The sequence below is a fragment of the Kogia breviceps genome, chromosome 3, assembly GCF_026419965.1.
Source record: "Kogia breviceps isolate mKogBre1 chromosome 3, mKogBre1 haplotype 1, whole genome shotgun sequence".
Taxonomy (NCBI): domain Eukaryota; kingdom Metazoa; phylum Chordata; class Mammalia; order Artiodactyla; family Physeteridae; genus Kogia; species Kogia breviceps.
In genome coordinates, this window is record NC_081312.1 from 119,799,039 (window position 1) to 119,826,307 (window position 27,269).

Here is a 27,269-nt window from a genome sequence, read left to right on the forward strand (position 1 = left end):
TGGCATCTGAAAGCCACCAGAGAACCCTCAGTTGATACCGGAACTACTCTGTCATTAATCCAGACCAGGGGAGATAAACAAGCATGCATATGCTTTTCTGGATTGAAAAACAACAAAATTAAGAGGCATCTTTAGTGATTTCTCCTTCCCTTATCAGGTAGGAGAGTTGCACTGTGAAATGTTTCTGATACAGAATACATTAAGCTAGAAAGGCTTTCCCCTTGATACAGAGCCCAAGCTGCCCAAATAACAAAGCCATGCATGCTATACCTCAGACCCATCTGCATTGAAGTGGTCCAGTGCCTGTTTTCGGATTTCTCCCTTGATAGAACCATCCAGACGCTGTAAAAATAACCACAAGAAAATCGTAAGGTAGGAAGATCAGCTACACCCAAAATAGAACACCAGACTTGTAACCTTCATCACTCCAACACCCACTGAGTAAAAATAACCGGAACACCCTGGCAAAGTGCTGTCCAGGGGCTATGCTTCAGCAGAACACCCGACTTGCCCCAAGCTCTCCGGTTACAAACTCAAGGTCAGAAGCTTCTGATTCTAAGGGCCACCTAGGTTTATCCAAGGATCAGAATGGCCACCAGGACATAAGGAGAAAGGTGGCAACCCAAACTGTGCTTAGAGGCTTTGTCTGCTTCTACAGCTGTGGGTACCAAAGAGATAAGGAAATAGTACCAGTCACCTCATAATTAGCTCCTGCAGAAAAATGGTGCTCCTTAGCTACATGGCTAAAAGTTGCCCTGTTATTTAGTGCTCCATAAACCAAAAAATTATTTAAATAATTTTGTTTGGAAAACATTTTCCCATAATATTGAAAATGCTAAAATTAAGTGAGTTATATATCCCAGCTTTTCTGAAAATTACACTCTAAAATCAGAGCAAAGTGTTCAAACAGCCAAAATATATCTTCAAGAGAGCCTCTGGCATTTACTAGCACATACAATTCTTACATTAGACTATATGTCAATTCTAGGTCCAAAACAATGTCACCATAGGGAAACCATATAATATGTAAATACTGAAGAATTACTACTTGTATGCTATATATAAAGCATTTCTCACTCTTTAAAATCATTTTCACATTACTTCCCCTTAATCACCACTTGAGATAAACTACCTCATTTTACCGAAGGCAAAACTGACCAGGCAGATGTTGTCAGCTGACCAGTGATCAGTGACAGGGGAGGTGTGGAGTCTGTGGAAGGACCTACAGCTCAGCGCTCTGTCCACCAAACCCAGAGACACCTGATCCACAGGTAGAATCACACATGAGAACCCCCTTTCTTCTTTCTGACTACCAACTCTACTGAGAGCCTTGACCCAAAGATAAGCTTAAATGGCAGGTTCACAACCAGTATTTGAAATGAGAAAACCCAAATGCCCTCTTTTCAATATTCTAAGAGAAGACATTAGGCATGATAACCTGAGTGGACACCAGACTACTCATTCCCTAGAGAGAAAAGTAACGTATTCTTATTTTACTTGATACCAAATGATGTGCTAGACCTGAAAGCTCCCAGGGGTCAGATGTACTGAGAGATCACTGACTCTCTGTACTGTGCTATTTTTGATAACAACCACGGTATTTAACTATATTCTAAGACAACTGCTGAAAGACCACACAAGGTATTATGAATATAACAACGCCTTTCAGGGTATGCTGAAAGAAAACCTGTTACTGAGTTTTAAAGCTTGGCCTTCTTAGAGAGAATCACTGCCTTCAAGTATCTTCAGTATCAGCATAACTGCATGAGTCCATGCAAAATTAAAGAAAAAATTTATTTAATGCAAGGCAGGGCTTCCCTGGTGGCACAGTGGTTAAGAATCCACCTGCCAACGCAGGGGACACGGGTTCGAGCCCTGGTCCAGGAAAATCCCACATGTTGCAGAGCAACTAAGTCCATGTGCCACAACTACTGAGCCTGCACTCTACAGCCCGGAGGCTACAACTACTGAGCCCATATGCCACAACTACTGAAGCTTGCGCACCTAGAGCCTGTGCTCTACAACAAGAGAAGCCACTGCAATGAGAGGCCTACGCACTGCAACGAACAGTAGCCCCCGCTCGCCACAACTAGAGAAAGCTCGTGTGCAACAAAGACCCAACACAGCCAAAAATAAATTAATTTTTTTAAAAATCAAGGCATTATAAAAATATTAGGCCAAAAGTCACGGTAAATTGCACACGTCTATAAATAAATCAGAGATTTCCCATTGTCTAACACGTAGAAAAATATTATGCTGAAAAAACTTTTTCCCCCTTATTTTTCTCCTTATCTTACAAGAGATTAATGAATAAAGACAAAAACCCAAAATTGTAATTCTGCGAAGTATATTCAGGAATGACCAAGGTTTCAAGTATACTGTTCTCCTGAGTTCCCCAGCCTCACAGCCAGGGTCAATTTCCTTTGGGGTGAAATATAAAACACTGTCATCTCTCTTTTTCTTTCTTTCTTTCTTACGATGTGGGCTTCTGTCATCAGGTTCACACTTCTTTCCTCGCTACTTTTACCACAGGCTCAGAGATTAAGATACCATCTAACAACACTTCTCTTGCCCAATTTTCCTTTCTCTAATCCCCATCCCTCACCCACCAAAAAAAGAATAATCTTCCCATGATCTTGTTCATTACAGGGTAGCCTAGAGGCATGGAAGTAAAAATTAAGACCCACCTGGAACCTTAATCTCAATTTGTTTCAAACAAGAAAACTCTTGTTTTCTCCTTTAGGATAATTTAGCAAGCAAAGCATACAACCTAGAGGGAGGGTGGGAGGAAAGGAGGAAGGGAGAGACCCCAAGTACCAAGCATCCTCACCTGGAAAGGATAGTGCTTAATAGTCAGGTACTCAGCCAGGATATCCAACATTCTCACCATCTGAGAGAAGATAAGGACTCTGTTCCCTCTTTCTCGAAGTCTTGTCAACAGTTTATCTAATAGAATCAGCTTCCCACTGCTCCTGATCAAGGACTGAAGATTGAAAAGACATTCTAATTATCATGTTCAAAAGCATACTTCAATCTGCCCTTCCTCTCTAATGAGAGTTCATATTTTTAAAATCATCTTTAAGTTTTTGGAAGCCTTCTGCAATCTAGCTGACAAGCAATTCCTAAAATGCTCTTTACCTAGTACCTGTGACAACATACTTTCCAGATTTTTCCTATCTATTTGACTTTTCTCACCTGTTTTTAAAGCTTCTTTTGATGCTCCCTGAAGTTAACAAGGAGGAAAAGGAGCATTTTGATAAAAAGCATCTATAGAAACTAAAGTGTCTTTAAGAATTACAAACAAGGTAAGCACACACCAGAAGAATCTCCTGTCCATTTTCCCTTTCATTTTCTTCAGGAGGTTTAATGAGATAACAGTGGTTGCAGCACTTTTTCAGTTCCATCACAATATTAAGAAAACCAGATGTGCTGCCTCTTGTTCCTTTGGCAAGAGCCTTGTAATTCCTAGTCAGAATCCATCTGCAAATTAAGATAATAATATTATTAGATTCAAAGAAAGAGAGAGTTGGGGATACCAGCAGATTATAAAAGGAAATAGTGTTACTGAGGGTGGGAGGCGGCGGGGGGGCGGGGGGGGAGTTAAAAAGGCAGGGAGGGATGCTTTATTTTATATCTCCTGCTACCTAACCAGGAACCCTCACACATCTCCAGTCAAATTCAGACCATTAATCATTCTATTGGCTATTTCAACCTGGCTGAACACAGGAATATTAAAAGAAAGATCCCACATGCCGCAACTAAAAGATCCCTCATGCCCCAACTAAGACCCAGCACATCCAAATAAATACATAAATAAATGTTTTTTTTTAAAAAGATAGAAGCTACGTACCCATTTAAACTGTTGTTAAAAGGGTATTTTACATAATAGAGTGTTCATAACAAGTATGTTTTATATCCCAGTTTGAAAATATTAGAACTGCTTTTTTTCTGAGTAGTGAAATTTCTTTACACTTTTAGCAATCACTCTCTTAGGAATCCATCTCAAAGAGGAATTCTCAAGGATTCTCACCGTCGCACTATTTATAAAAGTATTTGAAACTATCCAAATGTCCATCACTAGGAGACTAGTTGAATAAACTACGCTACAGATCCACTATGCAGTTGTAAAAAGAAAGGACTGTCTCTATAAACTACTATGGAGTGCTCTCCAGCACAGCCGATTCCCATCACTAAGTGAAAAAAGGTATAGGAAAATGCATACAGTATGCTACCACTTGCACAAGAAGGAGGCCATAAAAAAAGTTAACATGTATGTGCTTATATTTTAAAAACTGAAAAATAAAGGAAAGGTAAACATTAAGATTTTTAAATATAAAAGTAATTACTACCTAAGGAAAAGAGGGACTAGAATGGAGGAGACAAAGATAGAAGCCAGATACCTCTGAACATGCCAGGCATGGCAGCTTTGCCTTTGGAACTCTACAAATATTATTATAAATAATCATGAAAAAAATTAAACAAAGCAATCCCTAAAAAAAACCACTCAAATGAAGTGAAACTATTGTATCCAGTCAGTACCTAACCAAAGAAAAACCATCTCAAGTGCTTTAAGCCTCTTACCCATTTTTAGTGGGATATACCTTTAAAAACAAACAAAAAAATACTATTTTAAAAAACCTTAATCTGTTTTTGTTCTGCATCTTGCTAGTGGTAATCCTGGCACCATTATTTTAAGACTGTGTGTGTAGTGTGAATTAGGCTGGTGCACTTGAGAAGTCGAATTTTTGGCATGGGTATAAGTTCATTAAGGTCAAATAAAATTTCTGTAGTACTATTTAACTGGACAAAATTCATGATGTATTTTTATCTTTAAAAACAAACAAATTTCCTAACTCTGTCCACTTTTAAAGACCAGTGAATAATGTCCGCTGCAGTTGCAAAGAGCACCCCCAGTGCTGTTTGTAACCTCCAAATACCATTTTCCAATGAAACAGTATGTGAAGCTTTTTGGCTGACTCTAGTTCTGGGGCAGGAAATGAACGAGACGAATCTGGGCATTTTATCATTCCAGAAAGCAAAGAAGCTATCAACTACAACTTGGATTTTGTCAAAAGAACTTGAACAAGCTCCCACTGGCTAAAACTGGGACCATTAGACCATGAGTATAGATAGTAACTGCAACAGAATAAAACACAAACATGTTTATTGATGAATCAATAATCATACAAAAATATTCAAAATCATACCAATAAGTCTCATTGGTCAAACCTTTGAAGGAAGATAGATAATCCATTTTTTCTATTGAAAATGTCAAAAATTCAACATGATGAACCCTGAACACATTATGTTGAGTGAGATAAGTCAGACAGAGATAGACAAGTAACGTATGCTATCATGTATATGTGGAATCTAAAAAAGCCAAACTTGTAACAACAGAAAGTAAAACAGTGGTTATCAGGGGGTGGGGAGTGGAGGATAGGACAGATGTTGTTTAAGGGTACAAACCTGGAATGGGTAGTAAATAATCCCTAGAGATCTAATGCACAGTATAGTGAATACAGACAACAACAATGTATTATAATCATCAACCTTGCTAAGACACTAGATTTAACAATCCTAAACACTAAAAAGAAAGGATCATCATGTAATGTGATAGAGGTGCTAATTATCACTACAATGGCCATCAGATTAAAATATATAAATGCATCAGATTAACATGCTACACACCTTAAACTGTGTATTATATGTCAAATGTACAGTCAGCCATCCACATCCACAGGTTCCACATCTGCAAATACGGAGAGCCAACTATACTTTGCCATTTTATGTAAGGAACTTAAGGATCCATAGATTTTGGTATCCAAGTGGGGGATTGGTGGGGGGGGTGTCCCTGGAACCAAACCCCTGTAGTTACCAAGGGACAACTGTATTTCAATTTAAAAAAACAGTAAATAAATAAAAAATTTTAAATTCAAAAATCAGAAAGAACCATGCATTTATTCTGTCTTTCCTATAAGAACTGTTCCTCATTGATGTGGGGAAGTTTCTTTTTACAGAAGTATTCCAGCTAATAAACAAATGAGTAACAAAAGTTGAGTATTACCACTTTGTAATCCCTAATGAATTAATGATCTAGGCAATGTTTATCAACATTTGCTAATATCACAAGAAGACAACCTCCTATGATAGATTGCATTCTGTGAAATACACTGAATCTGGGTCTAACCAACCTTCTACACTTATCTGTGAATGTAAAGGGAACAATGTGTTCTCAGGAAAATATTAAATGATGCCATGAAGGTGGAATCAGCAAAATCCAGGCTGTGAAAAAAATCTATGGAACACAGACTCAGTTTCTTCACTCAAAAATTTACAAGGACGGAGGAGAAAATGACTTAAAATAAACTTAACAGATATGTCAACCAATAATAATGTATGGAGCTTACTTAGATCACAATGCAAACAAGCAAAATGTGTGTGTGTGTGTGTGTGTGTGTGTGTGTGTGCGTGCGCGCGTGTCTAGGACAATCAGGAAAATGTAAACACTCACAGTACATTATAAAAATAGTAAGGAATTAATGGGGGGTTTTTTTTAGGCATAATAAAAATAATACTGAAATTATGCTTAACTTTTTAAATTGAGGTATAGACATATGTCATATTCGTTTCAGATGCATAAAACATGATAATGAGCTATTTGTATACATTGCAGAATGATCACCACAATGTCTAGTTACCATCCATCACCATAAATAGCTACAACTTTTTTTCCCTTGTGATGAGGACTTTTATGATCTACTCTCTTGCAAATTTCAAAAAAGAAAAAATGCAATTCAGAATTATTATTGTCACCATGCTGTACATTGCATCCCCGTGACATATATTTCATAGCTGAAGTCTAACCTTTTGACTCCCTTCACCCATTTCTCTCACCATCCTCAACCCCTGCCTCTGGCAACCACCAATCTGTTCCATGAGCTTGGGGGGTTTGGGGGTTTTTTTACTTAACTCTTAAGAGTCCTTATCTTTTAGAGATACATAGAAACACTTATGATTTGGACCTGGAATATGTTTCGTATGACCTAAGGGTGGAAATGGGGATGCAAAAGAAGATATAGATGAACTAAGACTGGCCAGGAGTCAGTAAACATAAAAGCTGGATTATGGATACACACCATTCTATTTTTTTATGTATTTGAGATTTCCCATAATAAAAAGATTTTTAAAAATCAAGGTAGTGTTAGGCAAAAAAGTCGAGATAGTAATTTTTGAAAATTAAATTCTTATTTTTATTCAGTTGTATTAATTAAGAACAAGCAGGGAGTAAATTGATACAGCCACTACGGAGAACAGTATGGAGCTTCCTCAAAAAACTAAAAATAGAACTACCATACAACCCAGCAATCCCACTACTGGGCATATACCCTCAGAAAACCATAATTCAAAAAGAATCATGTACCAAAATGTTTACTGCAGCTCTATTTACAATAGCCAGGACATGGAAGCAACCTAAGTGTCCATCAACAGATGAATGGATAAAGAAGATGTGGCACATATATACAATGGAATATTACTCAGCCATAAAAAGAAATGAAACTGAGTTATTTGTAATGAGGTGGATAGACCTAGAGTCTGTCATACAGAGTGAAGTAAGTCAGAAGGAGAAAAACAAATACCGTATGCTAACACATATATATGGAATCTAAGAAAAAAAAATGTCATGAAGAGATTAGTGGTAGGACGGGAATAAAACACAGACCTACTAGAGCATGGACTTGAGGATATGGGGAGGGGGAAGGGTAAGCTGTGACGATGTGAGAGAGTGGCAGGGACATATACACACTACCAAATGTAAATTAGATAGCTAGTGGGAAGCTGCAGCATAGCACAGGGAGTTCACCTCTGTGCTTTGTGACCACCTAGAGGGGTGGGATAGGGAGGGAGGGTGACACAAGAGGGAAGAGATATGGGAACATATGTATATGTATAACTGATTCACTTTGTTGTAAAGGAGAAACTAACACACTATTATAAAACAGTTATACTCAAATAAAGATGTTAAAAATAAATAAATAAAAATAAATAAATAAACATTCAAGTAAAAAAAAAAAAAAAAAGAGTCATGTACCACAATGTTCATTGCAGCTCTATTTACAATAGCCAGGACATAGAAGCAACCTAAGTGTCCATCGACAGAGGAATGGATAAAGAAGATGTGGCACATATATACAATCGATTATTACTTAGCCATAAAAAGAAATGAAATTGAGTTATTTGTAGTGAGGTGAATGGACCCAGAGACTGTCATACAGAGTGAAGTAAGTCAGAAAGAGAAAAACAAATACCGTATGCTAACACATATATATGGAATCTAAAAAGAACTGGGGCGGTAGGGGGGGTCTGAAGAACCTAAGGGCAGGACAGGACTAGAGACGCAGACATAGAGAATGGACTTGAGGACACGGGAAGGGGGAAGAGTAAGCTGGGACGAAGTGAGAGAGTGGCGTGGACATATATACACTACCAAATGTAAAATAGATAGCTAGTAGGAAGCAGCCGCATAACACAAGGCGATCAGCTCAGTGCTTTGTGTCCACCTAGAGGGGTGGGACAGGGAGGGTGGAAAGGAGATGCAAGAGGGAGGGGATATGGGGATATACGTATACATACAGCTGATTCACTTTTTTATACAGCAGCAACTAACAAATTATAAAGCAGTTATACTCCAGTAACAATGTTAAAAAAAAAAAAAAAAGGCTTCCCTGGTGGCGCAGTGGTTGAGAGTCCGCCTGCCAAATGCAGGGGACACGGGTTTGTGCCCCGGTCCGGGAAGATTCCACATGCTGCGGAGCGGCTAGGCCCGTGAGCCATGGCTGCTGAGCCTGCGCGTCCGGAGCCTGTGCTCCGCAAACGGGAGAGGCCACAACAGTGAGAGGCCCGTGTACCGCAAAAAACAAAAACAAAAACAAAACAAAACAAAAAAAGTAATATCATTAGAAAGATTACCAGACCTCTAACTTTAAAAGACTGTAATTTTCATGGCAATACAATTATTTCCAGTCATTCCAGATCCAACTTTAAATCATCAAAACTGAAAGTCCATGACAAGTACCTTATATACCACCCTCTGTCTCAAACCCACAATTTTACATTTACCATATTATAACCTAAACCAAGTCCATAACCTGCCCATGTCACTTGGAGTGCTAGAAGAAAAGAGTCTTCACCCTTTGGTACAAAGGTGAGTGCTTTTCCTTCTGAACTTCACACTCCCCTGCATATGCCTCAATTATAAACAACACTTTGTATTATTTGTCTCTAGTCTGTCTTCTCTACTAAACAACAGGCTTCTGGCAGGAACCCATTCCATTCACCTTTATATTTCCAGTATCTAGCAGAATGCCTGGCATGTTGCAGAACTTGAAGCAAATGACTGAATGTATGGCAGAGAAGAAATATATGAATGAATAAAACATGCCTGTTTATCAGTAGGGGGATAAGCCTAAGAACATATACTTCAGACCACTTAGATAATGAAAGGTACTGTGCAAATTCTCACCTAAAACAGAAAGAACAGTAAATCTTCCTCTTTCTGACCATAAATAAATTGCTACTTAAATGTCTTGAGGCTTCACTGGAAAAGGCAGTTTGTCAGTTATATATCTCATGGCTTCCTGGTACTGATCTTATTTTTCTTTTTTTTTTTTTCAGTTTATTTATTTCTTATTATTTATTTTTAGCTGCACTGGGTCTTTGTTGCTGCGCACAGGCATTCTCTAGTTGCAGCGTGCAGGCATTCTCTAGTTGCAGCGAGCGGGGGCTACTCATCGTTGCAGTGCACGGGCTTCTCATTGCAGTGGCTTCTCTTGCTGTGGAGCACAGGCTCTAGGCGTGCGGGCTTCAGCAGTTGCAGCACATGGGTTGAGCAGTTGTGGCTCGCGGGCTCTAGAGCACCGGCTTAGTAGTTGTGGCACACGGGCTTAGGTGCTCCGTGTCACATGGGATCTTCCCAGACCAGGGCTTGATCCCATGTTCCCTGCGTTGGCAGGCAGATTTTTAACCACTGCGCCACCTGGGAAGCCCCCTGTTACTGATCTTTTTTTAAAAAAAATATTTATTTATTGTTGGCTGCGCTGGGTCTTCATTGCTGCACTTGGTCTTTCTCTAGTTGTGGCGAGTGGGGGCTACTCCTCACTGTGGTGCATGGGTTTCTCATTGCGGTGGCTTCTCTTGTTGCAGAGCACGGGCTCTAGGGGGCACAGGCTTCAGTAGTTGTGGCTCGCAGGCTTGGCTGCTTCACAGCATGTGGGATCTTCCCGGACCAGGGATCGAACCCGTGTCCTCTGCATTGGCAGGCGGATTCTTAACCACTGCACCACCAGGGAAATACCCCTGGTGCTGATCTTAATCCCATTCAGGCTTAACCCAGCCAATAACTTACTTGTAATACTGTTTCTGAAGGGCTGACATCTCCACCCTGAGAATCTGTTCCACTTTGGCAGGAAGGGATTTCTCCACATCTTTTTTCACTCTCCGGAGAAGGAAGGGCTCTAGCACCTTATGAAGACTCTGATAGCCATTCTCTCTCCCTTTCCCATGGTCTTCCTCAAAATCTTCCCAGAACTCAAACCTAGAGATGACACAGTAGAGTGTTACTTAATTACAAAGAAGAAAAAAAGCATTTTTCCAACTAAAATTTCTTTTTTAAGGAACCAAATAGGAAAAAAGAATCTGTTAAAAAAAAAATGAGTCTTCCCTATAAGGAAAAATAAGTTTTATCAGTCACTAGCTCTTGAATACAAAAGAGGGGAAAACAAAAAGGCAAGGGAAAACCAACTGAATCAATTCCATCAGTCTACACTAGATAACAGCAGGTTTCCAATTCTGAGACTGGATCTAGAGTTCACAAAGTATTTCAGTATATCATGCAACTGGTATGTAAGTAACATAATAAGTTACTGTGATAAAATTTTAGGCAGAAAAATTAATAAGGTATCTTTTAATAAGCTGCAATTTACTGGGAAAACAAAATTCAGAAGTCAAAGAATAATTAGTGGTGATATTACAGCTATCACTAGTCAGAGGTAAAAGTTATACAGTTCCCATCAGTAATCCTCACTGCTCATAGATTGAAAAGTTAATGGATTATAATGACAGTAAACAAGAAGAGCAAAACAAGTGATACAAACTTAATACTAATAGAACTTGGGGACACAAAATTTATTAATGAATTTTAAAACGTTATCACCCGTAATAATTTTTCCTGAACTCTACAGATAAAAAGTTTCTCCTGTTTAAATCTTAATTTAACCATCTTTGGTTCACTAAAGAATTTGTGGCAGAAATCCAGTATGGGACATTATGATCAAATTTCTTTCAAAAATAAAAATTGAAAGAAATTTATTTCATGAGGCTTAGGAAAATATGCTCTGACTTGCTACTAGAAAGCCAACAAATCACTTGGAAGAAGTTCCTTAGTTTTGTGTGCAGACTGAAGCTCAGTGGGTGAGGCACTGCCCCATGGTCTGCTTTCTGACACCAGGAAGCCCAGCTCTGCTGAGGCCAGTGAAGTCCCAGAATAATAAACTCAGTGACTCGACATTACCAAGAGCTATGTAATACATTCTCTGATAAGACAGAAAGTCAAAGACAGCAAATGCCAGCGCTGTCACCAGGCACAAGGATGTCAACGGAGTCTGCTGCCATTGTCATTTCTGAACTCATGAATGGCCAAGCATTTCATCAGGCACTAGGAGCATCAGTATCAGCCCTAGTGAAAGCTGGTAATGCCTGAAACAACCGTGTTCGGAGAAGCAGACAAAATGATCTTTTGAGGTAGAGATCTGAAAAACATAATTAATGCTTCTAGCGCAACAAAACTAAAGTGAACTGTATTTTGCCACACTGTTATGAAGATACTCTAAGAACATAAAATAAAATGAGGAGTTAAAACTGATAAGAGGATTAAAAGGAACAATGTAAACTAAGCTATCTCAATACCATCTCTCACACAAAATGTATGAGGCAACTGGAAATGAGGGACCATCACTATATATCGGGCCATTTTCTGAAGAACAGGGAGATAATTTCAAGAGAATGTTTTAATTTATGTAACACATATTATAATTAATTAAAACTTTACTAGTCTGAAAACTTAAGTAATAAACTTTTTTTTTTTTACAAGACTTACTTTCCCTACTGTTTTAGGGAACAAATATTTTCACCCACCTAGTGTACTCTTACACTAGTTAAAGGAGTTAATATGAGATACTATTTCTTTATATACACATTGAATTGTTTATGAACTACCTGTGGCTGCTTTCCATCTATACAGCAGGTGAGTAGCTGTGACAGAGACCATAATGCCTACAAGTTGAAAATGTTTACTACCAGGTCCTTTAAGAAAAAGTTTGCTGTTCCCTGCAATAGACAACCGTCAATTTGTAACACCACATATATAAAAGGTATATGGTCATCGTGGTGAACTTATAATGATATAATGATACCACACCACAGCCTAGAGAGTCATTATTTTAGTTATTTCCCTGTTAATCAACTTCTGTATTTAACATGTCTCTCACCAAAGTAGAAACAATTTTGATTATTTAAATTTTCCAGACCTTGGGATTTTAGAAAAACAGAAGCTCACTCTACTGAGGAATTACAAAGAAGAAAATTAAATCAAAGCAGTGAGACTGGTATACTAGAAGTCATGAGATAAATATGTGAAAGGAAAAGTGCAAAAAAATTCACAGAATGGCCTAGACAGCAGAAGCAAAAGTAAAAAAAGATTTCAACACTAAGAGGTAAGATCTCTGAAAATAGGTAAGATCTCTGAAAATACTCTATCAAACTGAGTTATTTTGTAGGGTGGGCATGAAGTACATATTTGCACACGATTATCTTTATAAGCTGAACTCTTTGATGTAGTCATAGCTCTATCTTTTGTGTGTGTGTGTGTGGTACACGGGCCTCTCACTGCTGTGGCCTCTCCCGTTGCGGAGCACAGGCTCCGGACGCACAGGCTCAGAGGCCATGGCTCACGGGCCCAGCCGCTCCACAGCACGTGGGATCTTCCCGGACCGGGGCACGAACCCATGTCCCCTGCATCGGCAGGCGGATTCTCAACCACTGCGCCACCAGGGAAGCCCCATAGCTCTTTCTTTAATACCAAGCTCCATGCTTTGCAAAATACTACATACAAAACAAAGTGGCTCACTGATATATATACCTATAATAAGGGTAGTAATAACATACAGTAAGGGTAGGCTCCTGGCCAGAGCAGCCATGCAGGAAAGGTGCTCGGACTGACTCTGCACAAAGGAAACAGCATTTAAGTTGGTTAAAAAGACGACTAACTTTTGGATGTTGAGAACAATTGCCTATCACAGATGAGGAGGGGAGAGTCCAGAAGTTACCTGAGCAAACCTAATTCTCTTCTGTATAATAACAATTCTTCAGTGGATCATTTCCTTAAAAAGAACAAATGGTTGTAGAGAGCCATAATGAATCTCAGGAACTAACGCCAAGGGTGGGGAAAATACTTCACAGGATTTGTCATCCACACAGCGAGCTCAGGCAGAAATAAAGGAAAATCTCCACTCCTTAACTAATGGGTTTCCTTCTCATACACGCATCTTTGTGAAATAATGTTTTTTAAAAAATGTTTGAAAATAATGTTTTAAAAACAGTTTGCAAGGAGAAAAGGCTCTTACACACACACACACACACACACACACACACACACACACAGTGCATCTCTAACTCCAATCCATCCTTCAATAATAAGTAATCCAACTGGTCATATGGAAAACTTTGGCAGACACTATCTGAATGACCATCTCTAATGGAAAAAGTAATTCAAAGTTCCTCTCTTTCCAAAACGTAGCCCATGCTGGGTGGAATGCCACAGGTGCTTAACAGCAACAAAAAATGAATTAGGGCCATTTAGGAGCCGAAATCCCTACCATCCACTTCAGTAGCCAAGTACAGAAGGGCAAATCTTAGCTAATCATTCATTGGAGGAAACTAGGCATCACATTTCTTTTTCTAAATATCAAGCACATATGTTCCCACAGTGCCTCAAGATCCCTACTATGTAGAATGCTTTTACTTAATCTCAATGGTGCTATGAAGGATGTACTATTTCTCTTAGAATTTTAAGTTTAAAGGACATTGGCCTTGGTCACAGAAGACCAGAAACTGAACTCAGTCCACCCACTTATTAACCGTGTGATATGAGACACATTTTCATCATCTCTCTAAGACAGCATATTCTTATTACAATCTGAGGCTAAATGTATAGAGTGTATCAAAAATTAGATATAAGAAAACAATATAAAAGCTATAAAGTAATATACATGAAAATTCTCTTATCCACTTCAGAAAACAAAGATTAATAACTAATAATTGATACCCCCACTGTCTCTAAACTTTTATACATTATCTGTTTTACAGCACATATAACCTTTGAAAAGCACACTTTATAAAAACATGGGCTTCTGCTAATAAATGATGGACAGGGTATTCATTACAGAATGGACAGAATGTTTAAAAAGAGAAGGGGGGGGGCTTCCCTGGTGGCGCAGTGGTTGAGAGTCCGCCTGCCGATGCAGGGGACACGGGTTCGTGCCCCGGTCCGGGAAGATCCCACATGCCGCGGAGCGGCTGGGCCCGTGAGCCATGGCCGCTGAGCCTGCGCATCCGGAGCCTGTGCTCCGCAACGGGAGAGGCCACAGCAGTGAGAGGCCCGCGTACCACAAAAAAAAAAAAAAAAAAAAAAAAAAAGAGAAGGGGGCAACTGCCTCCCTCCTCAGAAAGGTGACTACTATTGACTTAGAGCTCTATGGAAGGAACAGAGGATCCAGGTGAGCAGGAAACAGGACAGGCAAAAGATTAACAGTGAGACAGGGTGGGGAGGGTGGAGGATGACAGAATGAGCAATATGGGGAGACCTGAGGAAACCGCTCACGTAGTGCTTCTCAACTGGTAGTAATTGCCCCTCTGGGGCACACCTGGCAATGCTGCGAGACATTTTTGGTTGTCACAACTGAGTCATTCCTGGCATGTAGTGGGTAGTGGACAAGGATGCTGTTAAACATCATATAGGGCCTTCCCTGGTGGCGCAGTGGTTGAGAGTTCACTTGTCAATGCACGGGACACGGGTTCCTGCCCTGGTCTGGGAAGATCCCACATGCCGCGGAGCGGCTGGGCCCGTGAGCCATGGCTGCTGAGTCTGCGTGTCCAGAGCCTGTACTCCACAATGGGAGAGGCCACAGCAGTGAGAGGCCCGCGTACCGCAAAAAAAAAAAAAAAAAAAAAAAAAAATCATATAATGCAAATGAGAGCCCCCACTGTAAAGAAGAATTATCCAGTCCAAAATGTCAATAGTGCTAAGATTGAGAAACCCTGTTCTAAGGGAAGGCATAGGAAGCAGGGGTGCAGAGGGGCCTCCTCTCTCAGAAGCATACTATAGTGAGGATATCTGCAAAAAAGGAAACAGTCTAGGCCTGTTCTACTAACAGCTATAGTGAGCATATGTACATCAGAGTGGTCAAGTTTCTCTATCCATCTTCTGAAGAGTCTTAAACTACTCTTCAAAAATAAAGGTGAAGGGACTTCCCTGGTGGTACAGTGGTTAAGAATCCACCTTGCAAGGCAGGGGACACAGGTTCAATATCTGGTCCAGGAAGATCCTACATGCCTCAGAGCAACTAAGCCCATGTGCCACAACTACTGAGCCTGCGCTCTAGAGCCTGCAAGCCACAACTACTGAAGCTCAGACGCCCCAGAGCCCATGCTCCACAACAAGAGAAGCCACCGCAATAAGAAGCCCATGCACTGCAACAAAGAGTAGCCCCCACTCGCCCCAACTAGAGAAAGCCCACACGCAGCAACGAAGACCCAACGCAGCCAAAAAAAAAGGTGAAAAAAGAACAGCCACAGACAAATGAAATACTAAAGTGAGGCCTTAAGGCTAAAAGTGACACCAGATGGCAACTTGAATCCACAGGAAAAAATGAAGATCACTGGAAATGATAACATAAAATGGGTAAATATGGGAAGAGTTATGGGAACATATGTATATGTATAACTGATTCACTTTGTTGTAAAGGAGAAACTAACCCACTATTGTAAAACAGTTATACTCAAATAAAGATGTAAAATGGGTAAATATAAAAGATTATATAAATATATTTTTCCCTTTTCTTAATTTCCTTAAAACACAAGCCTGAATAAAGCAATAATTACATCACTGTATTCTTAGGTTTACAACACAAGGAAGGAGGTGAAAATGGAACTATGATACAGAAAAGTTGCTATATTTTACCAAAATTAAATCAGTATTAATTTTAAGAAAATTGTGATAAGATGTATATACTAAAAACCTTAGAGCAACCACTACAAAATAAAACTTTAAAAAATCAATTAACAGAAGAAACTAAATGGCAAACTAAAAACTACTTGTTGAAACAAAAGAAGGCAGTAAAAAAGAAACAAAAAAGAAGTATGACATAGAGGGAAAAAGCAAAATAGCAGACATAAATCCAACCATATCAATAATTACATTAAATGTGAATGAACTAAATACTCCAACCAAAAGGCAGAGATTGTCTAACTAGAGAAAAAAGGAAGATCCAACTGTATGCTATCTACAAGAGACACATTTTAGACCCAAATAAACGGGTTCAAAACAATGGAAAACGGTATTCCATGCAAACAGATACCAGAAGAGAGCTGAGGAGCTATAAAAAAAATCAAAACAACCTAAGGAACAAGAAATATTACTAAAGATAAAGAGGGGGCTTCCCTGGTGGCGCAGTGGTTGAGAGTCCGCCTGCCGATGCAGGGGTCACGGGTTCGTGCCCTGGTCCGGGAGGATCCCACGTGCCGCGGAGCGGCTAAGCCCGTGAGCCATGGCCACTGGGCCTGCGCGTCCGGAGCCTGTGCTCCGCAACGGGAGAGGCCACAGCAGTGAGAGGTCCGCATACCGCAAAAAAAAAAAAAAAAAAAAAAGATAAAGAGGGACATTTTATAATGATAAAAGGTCAATAAATCAGGAATATGTAACAAATACAAATGTGTGCATACCTAACAGCAGAACCCCCAAACGGACAGAACTGAAAGAAGTAGGTTATTCAACAACTGTAGTTAAATATTAAAATACTTCACTCTCAATTACTAATACAACAACTAGACATGACGTTAGCAAAGATACAGAAAGAAGACTATTAGCCAAGTTGACTTAATGGACACTTATAGAATTCTACCCAACAAAAGCAGAATCATAAACATTATTCTTTTCAAGTACACATGGAATATATTCTCCAAGACAGAAAACATACTAGACCATGTAACAAGTAACAATTCATTTAAAGCATGCTAAGATAAAAGTAAACTACAAATCATTTGAGAAAAAATTAAATATTTGGAAATTAAATAACACACTTCTCAAAAAAGAAAAATGCCATGCATGAAAGAAAAAATCAAAAGAGATATTGAAAAATAGGTAAAACTAAGTGAAAACAAAAACACAAGATATCAACATTTATGGGATACAGCTAAAGCAGGACATGGGGGGAACCTATACCTTTAAGTACCTATTATTGCGAAAAGGAAGAGACTTAAATCAATAATCTAAGCTTCCATCTTAAGAAAATAAGAAAATTAAATGAAAAACAAAGGAAGGCAATAATAAAAATGAGAGTAGAAATAAAAGAAATTCTAAAATAGAGAAAAAATCAAGATAACATCCAAAGCTGGTGTCTTTGAAAACACCCCCAAAATTGTTAAAAGCTTTACCTAAAAAGACCAAGAGATAAGACACAAAATTGCCATAATCAAAAAATTACTTAGGGCTTCCCTGGTGGCGCAGTGGTTGAGAGTCCGCCTGCCGATGCAGGGGACGCGGGTTCGTGCCCTGGTCCGGGGGGATCCCACATGCCGCGGAGCGGCTGGGCCCGTGAGCCATGGCCACTGGGCCTGCGCGTCCGGAGCCTGTGCTCCGCAGTGGGAGAGGCCACAACAGTGAGAGGCCCGCATACCGCAAAAAAAAAAAAAAAAAAAAAAAAAAAATTACTTAGATCAGTATTGATCCTTCAAAAATTAAAAGGATTATGAGGAAATACTACAGCTTTATGCCAACAAATTAGACAACTCAGATGAAATAAATTGTCAGAAAGACACAAATTAACAAAACTAGGTCAAGATGAAATAGAAAACCTGAATAGACCTATAACTAGAAACAGAAATAGTCATTTAAAACTTTCCCACAAACAGAAGCTAAAGCTCACAAGGCAAAACTGATGAATCCTATCAAATATTTTAAAAAGAAGTAACATAAATCTTAAACATTCTGACCAACTCGGATTTATCCCAGGAATAAAAGGTTGGCTTAATCTAAAAAGGAACGAATGTTACATACCATATTGGTAGAATAAAGAACAAAAACCACATGGTCACCTCAACAGGTAAAGAAAAACAGCACATGACAGAATCCAACACTCAATCCATCACTCACTAGGAATTACAAGGAAAACTTCCTCAACTTTACAAAGGGTACCTAACAAAAATTCTGTAACATCCTACTCCCACCAATTCTACTCAACGTGGAGGTTCTAGCCAGTACAATAATGCAAAAGATAAAAGGCATCCACCTGCATTGGAGAAATGAAGTATTATAGCCTTTACTTAGAGAAGATCTGAGTCTAATATAAAGCACTTCAAATATAGACTACTTAAAAAAAAAATTAAAAACCTCTTCAACTCATAAGGCAAACAATCCAATTGAAAAATGGGTAAAAGATTTGAACAGATATTTCACCAAAGATATACAAATGGCTAATGAACACAGGAAAATATGTGCAACATTATTGGTCATTATACAAATGCAAGTCAGAACACCATGAGATACCACACTACACATCCTCCAGTAGAGCTAGAATCCAGAAGATTGACAACACACCAAGTATTGGTGATGATACAGAGAAACTAGAAAATTCAAACATTTCTGCTGAGAATATAAAATGGTACAGCCTCTTTGGAAAACAGCCGGTAGTTTCTTAAGTTAAATATACACTTTCTGAACAACCTGGCGATTTCACTCCTATAGATCTAGTCATACGTCCACACAAAGATAAAATAACCCCAAACTGAAGCAATCCAAACATCCATCAACTGGTGACTGGATGTGCATACAATGGAATATCACTCCATAATAAGAGAATAACTCCTAATAAACTCGATAACATGGGAAAATCTCAAAATTATTATGCTACATAAAAGCAGCCAAAATCAAAAGACTACTTATTAGGATTCAATTTAGATGAAATTTCTAGAAAAGGTAAATCTCTAGAGATGAAAGCTCATTAGTGATTACCTACAGCTAGAAGTTGAGGCAGAGATTAACTACAAACAGATGAGAGGGAACTTTTTTCAGTGAGGAAAACATTCGAAAAGTAGATAATGGTGATGGTTGCACAATTCTATAAATTTACTAAAAAAATATTAATTTGTATATTTACAATGGTACATTTTATGGTATGTAAATTATATCCCAATAGGCTGTTTAAAAAAAAAAAAAGTAACAACACATGGGGAAAGGGACCATTTCTCTATTGTTCCTTAGGCCATCCAAAATGCCTTGTTCAGTTTATGGCATACAGTAGGCACACTCAAGTCTTTTCTAAATTAAAAAAAACAAACAAACAACTGTGGAGCATTTACCTGTCACTTTTGACAACTCTCAATTTAACTGTTTACTGCATGTCAGGTACCATTCTAGGCAATGTGGACCACGGATGAATAAATAAGATCTCTACTACTTCTGAATGCATAATTTAATTAATGACATGGTATGAATGAGGAAATAAATGAAAAAGAGAGAGGTGCCATATAGAAAATAAAACGGGGTATGGATGATAAGCATGTCTGATAAGGAACTTGAGGTTCAGTGGTCTGAGGAGACCTCTAAAAGGAGGTGGTCATATAAGCTGAGGCAAAGATGTTAATAAGTGACTGGCCATATGAAGATAAGGAGGAGAAAAAACATTCCAGACAAAAAGAATAGCAATGCTTGGCATGTTAAAGTAACAGAAAGATGGCCAGAATGGTTGCAGCACAATTAGTAATGGAGATAGTGGTATCAGATGGGTCAGACTAAGTAGGGTATTCCAAATCAGGGTAAAGAATTTAGACTTCATTTTAAGTATCACTGAACACCAATGGATAATTTTAAGTTTTATGAAACGTATATACCATCTTTCCCACAAAAATCTTTTCAGTAAAGACATTCCACAATTCTTTACTAAGTTAGATTTTAGTAAGACCTAAACCCAGTGCTATTGTTATCAAAAGTTTAGATTTAAGATATTTTTTAATACTTGTCAGATTGTGTACCTTGTATACTTTTTTCCAATTATACTGATCACCTTATAACAACAGGGAGAAGGTCTGATGTTTCCTATTTATCAATTATTTCCCCCAAAGCATTAAATGATTCAAATGTTTGGTAGACAGTATGCTTTCTTTCTTAAGACTGATTTCTGAGCTTTCTATCATTTGTTATAAAACATTTTACTACTTTTGTTGCTGCTTCAATGCTTTGCTTTCCCCCAAACCATGCCATCTGTTTTCCCTAAGGTTTACTAAAAAAGTTAAAGAGCATTGGCATTTCAGACATTCTAGCATCTTTTGAAACACATAGGAAGGAGCTTACTTCTCCGGCATAATAAAGTGCAGCAAGGACCAGAGCTCTTTGAGGGAATTCTGAAGAGGGGTCCCCGTAATCAGGAGCCTATGGTTGGACTTGAAATCAATCAGAGTTTTATACAATAAAGAGTCATCATTCTTCAACCGATGGGCTTCGTCCACTCCCAGAAAGGCCCAGTTAATACTGCCCAGCACAGTCTAAAGTAAAAACAAAACAGAACGAGCCACCAGGTCAGAAGGGAACCCAAAAGTACTTTCAAGTATTAATTATCTCTGTACAAATACCATCACAAAGGTATACATAGAAACCTTTATTCTTCACTAACTTAAAGTATATCAGGACTCTTCTGTTTATTCTGTTAGTTAACAGACTGGTGTCTACTCAAAAGAGCAGGTCATCCTCTCAAAGCTATAGGGGGGTCTTTTAGGCCAGGTTTTGCTGCATGCCTCAAACTGAAAACACAAAAACTGGTATGCTGGGCAAAAACAACACAAAAACAAAAAATAAATGATTTTGCAGTCTCTCCTTAATCAAGATTCTTCTCTACCTATTCTCCACCCCAACCCTGAAGCACAGAAACACCTAGAGCCACCAACTTGAACTTGTTTATGATTATCACCAGTGGGATCACCTGGCACATACATTTCTTAGTAACTGTGGGAAGGAGATAATTTAAAGAGCTTCATTTTTCTGTCCTCCTCACAGAGACCCTTACACAACATCTATTCTGGAGAAATACTTAATAATAAGATGGGAAATACCTGAGAGGGCACTCAAGACCAGCTTCCAATGACTGACTAGAATCTCCAGTAAGTTACTGGCCTCAATACCCTTTCACCTATTTAATTCAATTGGCTTAGGTGACCCAAGGTTCCCTTCAACTGTAAGGTTCTGTTGATTTTTTAATAACCTTAATATTCTTCACGGATTTTGTTTGTTTGTTCATTTGTTTGCTTTTTTTTAATAAAAAAAGAAAAGTAACATGGCAAGGGGGAGGCAAAGACCCCATCATTTGGAAAAGTCACACTCCAAAATTTAACCTTTTGGTTACCAATTACACACCTTATCTTTTAAGAGGATCTCATATGTTGTTATAAGTGCATTGAACTTCAGCCTTTTGGTCTGACAGTGAATCCATTCATATTCTCGTATCTATAAGAGAAAACGATCATTAAGATACAATTTCTACCTTTACCTTTCTATATCACCAGCAAGTCTTATGACAGATGCAATAAATATACCAAATAAAAAATAAACCTGATTAGAATTTAATGAATACCTTATACATTCTAAACTGACCTAAGCAACCAAAGTACAGAGCAATATGAGTTAGAATTAAAAGATCTATCATGGAGCAGCAAAAACTTTATTGCCAGAATTCAAATAAACTGTCATCTCTCTCTGCCCCCTCCACCCCCAATATATCTGACCACAAAAATGCATTTCATCAGCGATTAAACCCCGGTAACTTGAACTTATCTAGGGATCTCCCAGAATGAGAACTTTCTTAAGGAAATACAATTTGATCATTCTTTGGGAAGGGCATACTTTTATTAGTAAATAAAATAAATTCCAACCTCTGGCTTGGTCAGAAATTTCATTAATCATACAGCAGAAAGATGTGGCCCCCAAGAAAAACGAAAGGGAGGCTTACAGGATGAAAATACAATTTAATATGAATGAAAATAACGTCAATGCAAAGGAACACAAAAACTAACACATTCGTACTGAAGTATAATACAATGTATTTAACTGGACACCCAGCAAGCACAATGGCCCATGACAGAGCTCCTAGTTTGGTTGTCAAGTTAAGAACTGGAGGACAAGTCAAGGAGAGCTGCAGGGAATCACCATGAAGTAGGAAGAAGAACAAAGAAAAGAAGTACTGGAAAGAAAAGAAAATGTCCCTGATTCCACAGTTTTTTAGAGTTCACTTTCTTTGTCTTCACCTTTCAATGCAGCAGTGCTTGAAGCAATTCTGCACAATCTAGAACTTTTATTTCTTTTTTAATGGTTAATGAATGGATTAACAAACTTAAGAACTGCTGTAGACTTAGAAACTCAAAATTAGAGCCATGAAGTCTGCCAGAGTTTAGGTTAGAAAATGTTAATGAAAATATTTAATAAAAATGAATTTGTATTAGCATGGTAATATATGGTTTTAACATCTCTCTCAAAGGTTGAGGACTCCTGATGGCTTGCTCTTATTATAAGCAATCCCCTAGAAACAGTTTATTCCAACATACACACAGTGGTGAAAAAGCAAAGGTCTGGGACCAGACATGTCTTTGTCCCAATCCCAGCTCTGCCACATTCCAGCTGGGCTGGGGACAAGTGTTAAACTCTCTCAGTCAATTTCTTCATCAGTAGTTTAGAAAGAATATCATGTACTTTGAAGATCAGAGGGATTATAGATAATATACACAAAGCACCCAGCACAGGGCCTGGCACATAGTAAGTACCTTAAAAAAAGTTGTTATCAAGAAAAGATCTGCCAAACAAAGACAAACTTAAGTCCATGTGTTCCAAGTTCCTGATGCTCAAATTAACTCTGATATCAGACAGATAATTCTCATTTCTGCAGCTCTGAAATGGCTCACTGTCCTTTTATTCCTTTCTTGTAAGTTATGCCACCTCACTATTTTAAAAGGTTAGGAAACAAACTCTAAGAACTCAATTATTTTCAGTAATATCTCTCTGCTCAAATAGCAAAAATAATATTAACATTCCACAAGGCATTAACTCTATCTTATAATCCTTTATAAATAAAGTGGTCTTGAAAGTACAGGGGAAAGAAAGAAGAAAAACTTAATACTGAAATCCAACTAAGAGAGATTCCCATTCATGTACTGCTGTTGCAGTAAGCATATGTATTTAAGACTATCTGAATTGTATTTTGGGGATACATCTATCTCCCAATATCAGGGGCATAGCACCGTGTCAGAATCACAATTTTACTAAAGACTCTAATGGCTTTAGGTCAATTTCCAAAAATACATTTATAACACAGATTCTATCCCAATTCTTTTTGTTTACACACCGTATTTCTGCTCATCAGGTCACCTATGTAAACCACTACGTTAATCTCTGGTGCCCAGATTTCAAACTCCCTCTGCCATGAGGTGAGGGTGGATAAAGGGACGACTATAAGAAAGGGGCCATACAGCTGGTGTTGGTGGAACAGGTAGGAGAGGAATGATATGGTCTGGATGGTCTTTCCTAGGCCCATTTCATCAGCAAGGATTACACTGTTACTTCTGCAGAAAGAAAAAGATAAAAACAAAAAGATCATTAGTTCACAAAAAAACAGTATGTGAACAAACAGCAGAGGCATCAATGCCTCACAGTGTCACCAAGCAAGACATGGGTTGTGAGCCTCTTATGTCTTTCCTCTCCTCTGCAATTAATTCTCCTACATAAGAACAAGTAATCTAAGTATAATCAAAGTTTGGATTACTACAAGAGCCTACTCAGACTATGTGTTCTTTATCTTACATTTTGGTCTTTTACATCTATCCCCTGTAATAGAGAAGGCAGATTTTGTTATATTGGTATATGCAAGCACATGACCTTGGGTTCCATCAGTACAGAAAGCAAGGGCAGATGGGCTATCCCCACTGCTGATGAACCCTACAGGCTGAAAGTGCCCACTCATTCCACTGCAGGCCACTGGGCTGTTTAATGCTACATACACTACTCCCTAGACCTAAACGTTGCAGGTACACAGAGCTTGTTTTAAATATGCTACTCTACAGCAGGGGTAGGCTGCAGATCAGATCTCTGAATCCCACCCCAGACCTACTGAATCAGAGTATATGGGGAAGGGCTCAAGAATCTGTATTGTTTAACAAGTACTTCTGGATATTGTGCTATGGGTATATGGCTTGGACCACACTTTGAGAAACAAAGGTCTAGGAGACAGGCAGGAGGCAGGATTTCAACAGGTTCCTAACAGAAAAGGATTATAAAGATATTAAGAAAAAACCTTTAAGTAAATTAAGTTAATTTAAACTGAAAGAAATAGCCAGAGTTAGGAAAATATGTTCCAGAAATAGAAAAGAGCCCATTTGGCAGGAAACCAGGACTGCGTGTATGCCTTAAGTTTGAAAATATTAAAAGGTTCTTGAAAATCAGGCCATGGGAGGTTTACACATATATAATACATGCTTAGTCAGTGGACCAGAGAGAAGTAAAACCAATATTCAATTTAAAGACAACTTAATCGATTAGAAAAACAAGATACTTAATTCACCAAGAAGAGATTCCTTTGAGTAATTTTCCTCATATTTCTCTCACCTTTTCACACCACTGGGGAGGAAACAGGGTTAATTTTCTCCAACATTTCCTCTCCCTAGCAAACTGCCACTGTCCATTTATACACATGCAAGGAAGTTTGGATTGATCTGCCTGCTTTTCTGGAACTACACCAAAACAGAATGTTACTTAACTCAAGGTTCCCATGACCAGGGCCTAGTAGCTGCCTGGGCCCTTTTCAGCCGATTCTGAATTCGTTTAAAGTAGAAAATGCTGCTCAGGACTCTACATGGTGTGACTTTGAACAAGGGCTCCTAAGAGCCCTCAACTACAAAACAAGAGCGTTAGTTTAGTTACACAACTCCTTAAGGCTCCACCTAGCTTATAACCGTCCTTTAGGAAGATCAGGTCTCACTATTCTCTGAAAAAATAATTTTCAAGGAATTTAGAACATCAGACCTCCATTCTCAGTCACAGAAATTGAATCTCCTCAAGATCTCTGATTCTCATATTGAACGTTAAATACTACATAAATTTTTACAAGACAAATAGTAGTACATGGTTCAACTGGGGAAGTCATTGTAAATGCACCTCTGTAACTTAAAAACCATCTTTTCGGCATTGAGAAAAGAAGCTGGCATGTTTCTGTTTTCAGGCTGTAGTCTAATTCTGAAATAAGAATTCCTGCTTTGCCATAAAACACTGAAGAAATTAAGAGTTTACATGTGGGGGAAGGAATCTGGAGACACACAGTAAAGGTACTTCTCACACTGTATTCTCCATGAAGACAGGGAAATCCTGCCTTGTCTTGATTCACTACTAAATTCTCAAGGCCTGGGACTTCCCTGGTGGTCCAATGGTAAAGAATCCGCCTTACACTGCAGGGGACGTGGGTTCAATCCCTGGTCAGGGAACTAAGATCCCACATGCCTCAGGGCAACCTGCGCGCCACAACTACTGAGCTCACGCACCTCAACTAGAGCCCGTGTGCTGCAAACTATAGAGCCCGTGTGGTCTGGGACCCGTGCACCACAACCACAGAGCCCACACACCACAACCAGAGAAGGGAAAACCCGCATGCCACAACTAGAGAGAAGCCCGCACACCACAACAAAGAGCCCACACGCCACAATGAAACATCCTACATGCCTCAACAGAGATCCCACGTGCCGCAACTAAGCCCCAACGCAGCCAAAAATAAATAAATAAATAATAAATAAAATCTTTAAAAAAAATTCTCCAGGCCTACCTAGGTCCCTAATACATAGTAATTAGGAACTACTTGAATCTGCAATTGAATTTGGTGAATAAAATTTATGAGTACAGTCTCAGAGTACCTTTAAACCTCGCTGTCTCATCTTTCTTTTTCTTTTTTCCAAGACTACGGTGATCTTGTTACAAAAAAGTAAAGGATAATTTCACAAGTCCAACCGTCAGAGAACTTCCTCTACAAAGGATGGCCTGTACAGCAATCGGAGGGGTGGGGGGGTCACATCACTCTTCAGCACCACTATGTAAAATTAAAGGTTTCCCTGGCTCAGAAAGACAACTGAATGGAAAAACAACATTTTCTTCTTTCTTCTGAGAATAACTCCTTCCCCACTAAAGATCTGAGCAAATTACCTTGCTATTTACTCATAAATAACACAGGAAGACATAAGTCTCTGGCTATGAGAAATTAACCCCCAAATAACTAAATAACAAAGTACTTTTTACTTCAGACTAAACTGGTATACTTACATAAAAACTCCCAAAAGTGGCTCCTCTCAATCACATTATTTTTTAATTTCTATAATGTACAAGAAAAGGAAGTAATTCTTTATACCTAACAGTTTTAAAAAGCCAGAAACAGTAGAGAAAACATCAAACATATTTTTCTACCTACTTGCACCAAGAATGAGCAAGCCAGTTGAGACCTTCTAGCTGATAATCTCGGAGCTCCAGATTCTCTCCTCCTAAATATGCCGGCTGTTTCTTTAAAGCCACAAATCGCGGTCTCTGCTTCAGGGCCTGAAATGCAAAATTTAACAAAGCCCAGGTTTGAAGAAAACCTTCTTCCTGTTCCTATGTTAAAATATTAGCCATGATTTCTGTGCTCTACACCAAAGCATCAGAATTTAAATTTGACTTCTGAATCACCAACCACACCCAACCCACCACGAGCTCTTGCATCGTGGTCTGCATTCCCAAAGCCAGATTGCATCCCGAAATATTTTTTAGTTATTGCTCTTTTCCTGAAGTAAGTTTGCGAACATCATTAAATATCATCTCTACAGTACAGCAGTGACTCTCCTATTTTCATCTTGGCATTAGCTTACTCTAAACAATGCCTCTGGGAAAGTCT

At 38.7% G+C, this 27,269-nt stretch overlaps 1 protein-coding gene across 12 annotated transcripts in view; it reads right to left on the bottom strand.

The window, feature by feature from the left end:
- CHD2 (chromodomain helicase DNA binding protein 2) overlaps nucleotides 1-27,269 on the bottom strand; it is a 135,879-nt gene that overhangs the window by 55,033 nt on the left and 53,577 nt on the right. For 11 of the 12 annotated variants that reach the window (XM_067029553.1, XM_067029550.1, XM_067029549.1 and 8 more), the window contains 8 exons: nucleotides 26,811-26,935; nucleotides 23,712-23,928; nucleotides 21,734-21,823; nucleotides 20,678-20,868; nucleotides 10,403-10,591; nucleotides 3,318-3,480; nucleotides 2,831-2,983; nucleotides 271-342 (listed from right to left, as the gene is read on the bottom strand). In XM_067029553.1, the coding sequence (XP_066885654.1) occupies nucleotides 271-342; nucleotides 2,831-2,983; nucleotides 3,318-3,480; nucleotides 10,403-10,591; nucleotides 20,678-20,868; nucleotides 21,734-21,823; nucleotides 23,712-23,928; nucleotides 26,811-26,935 (1,200 nt within the window). Of the gene's footprint in view, nucleotides 1-270; nucleotides 343-2,830; nucleotides 2,984-3,317; nucleotides 3,481-10,402; nucleotides 10,592-20,677; nucleotides 20,869-21,733; nucleotides 21,824-23,711; nucleotides 23,929-26,806; nucleotides 26,936-27,269 lie in introns of those variants that run through there. The other variant, XM_059056118.2, reaches the window with a different exon arrangement.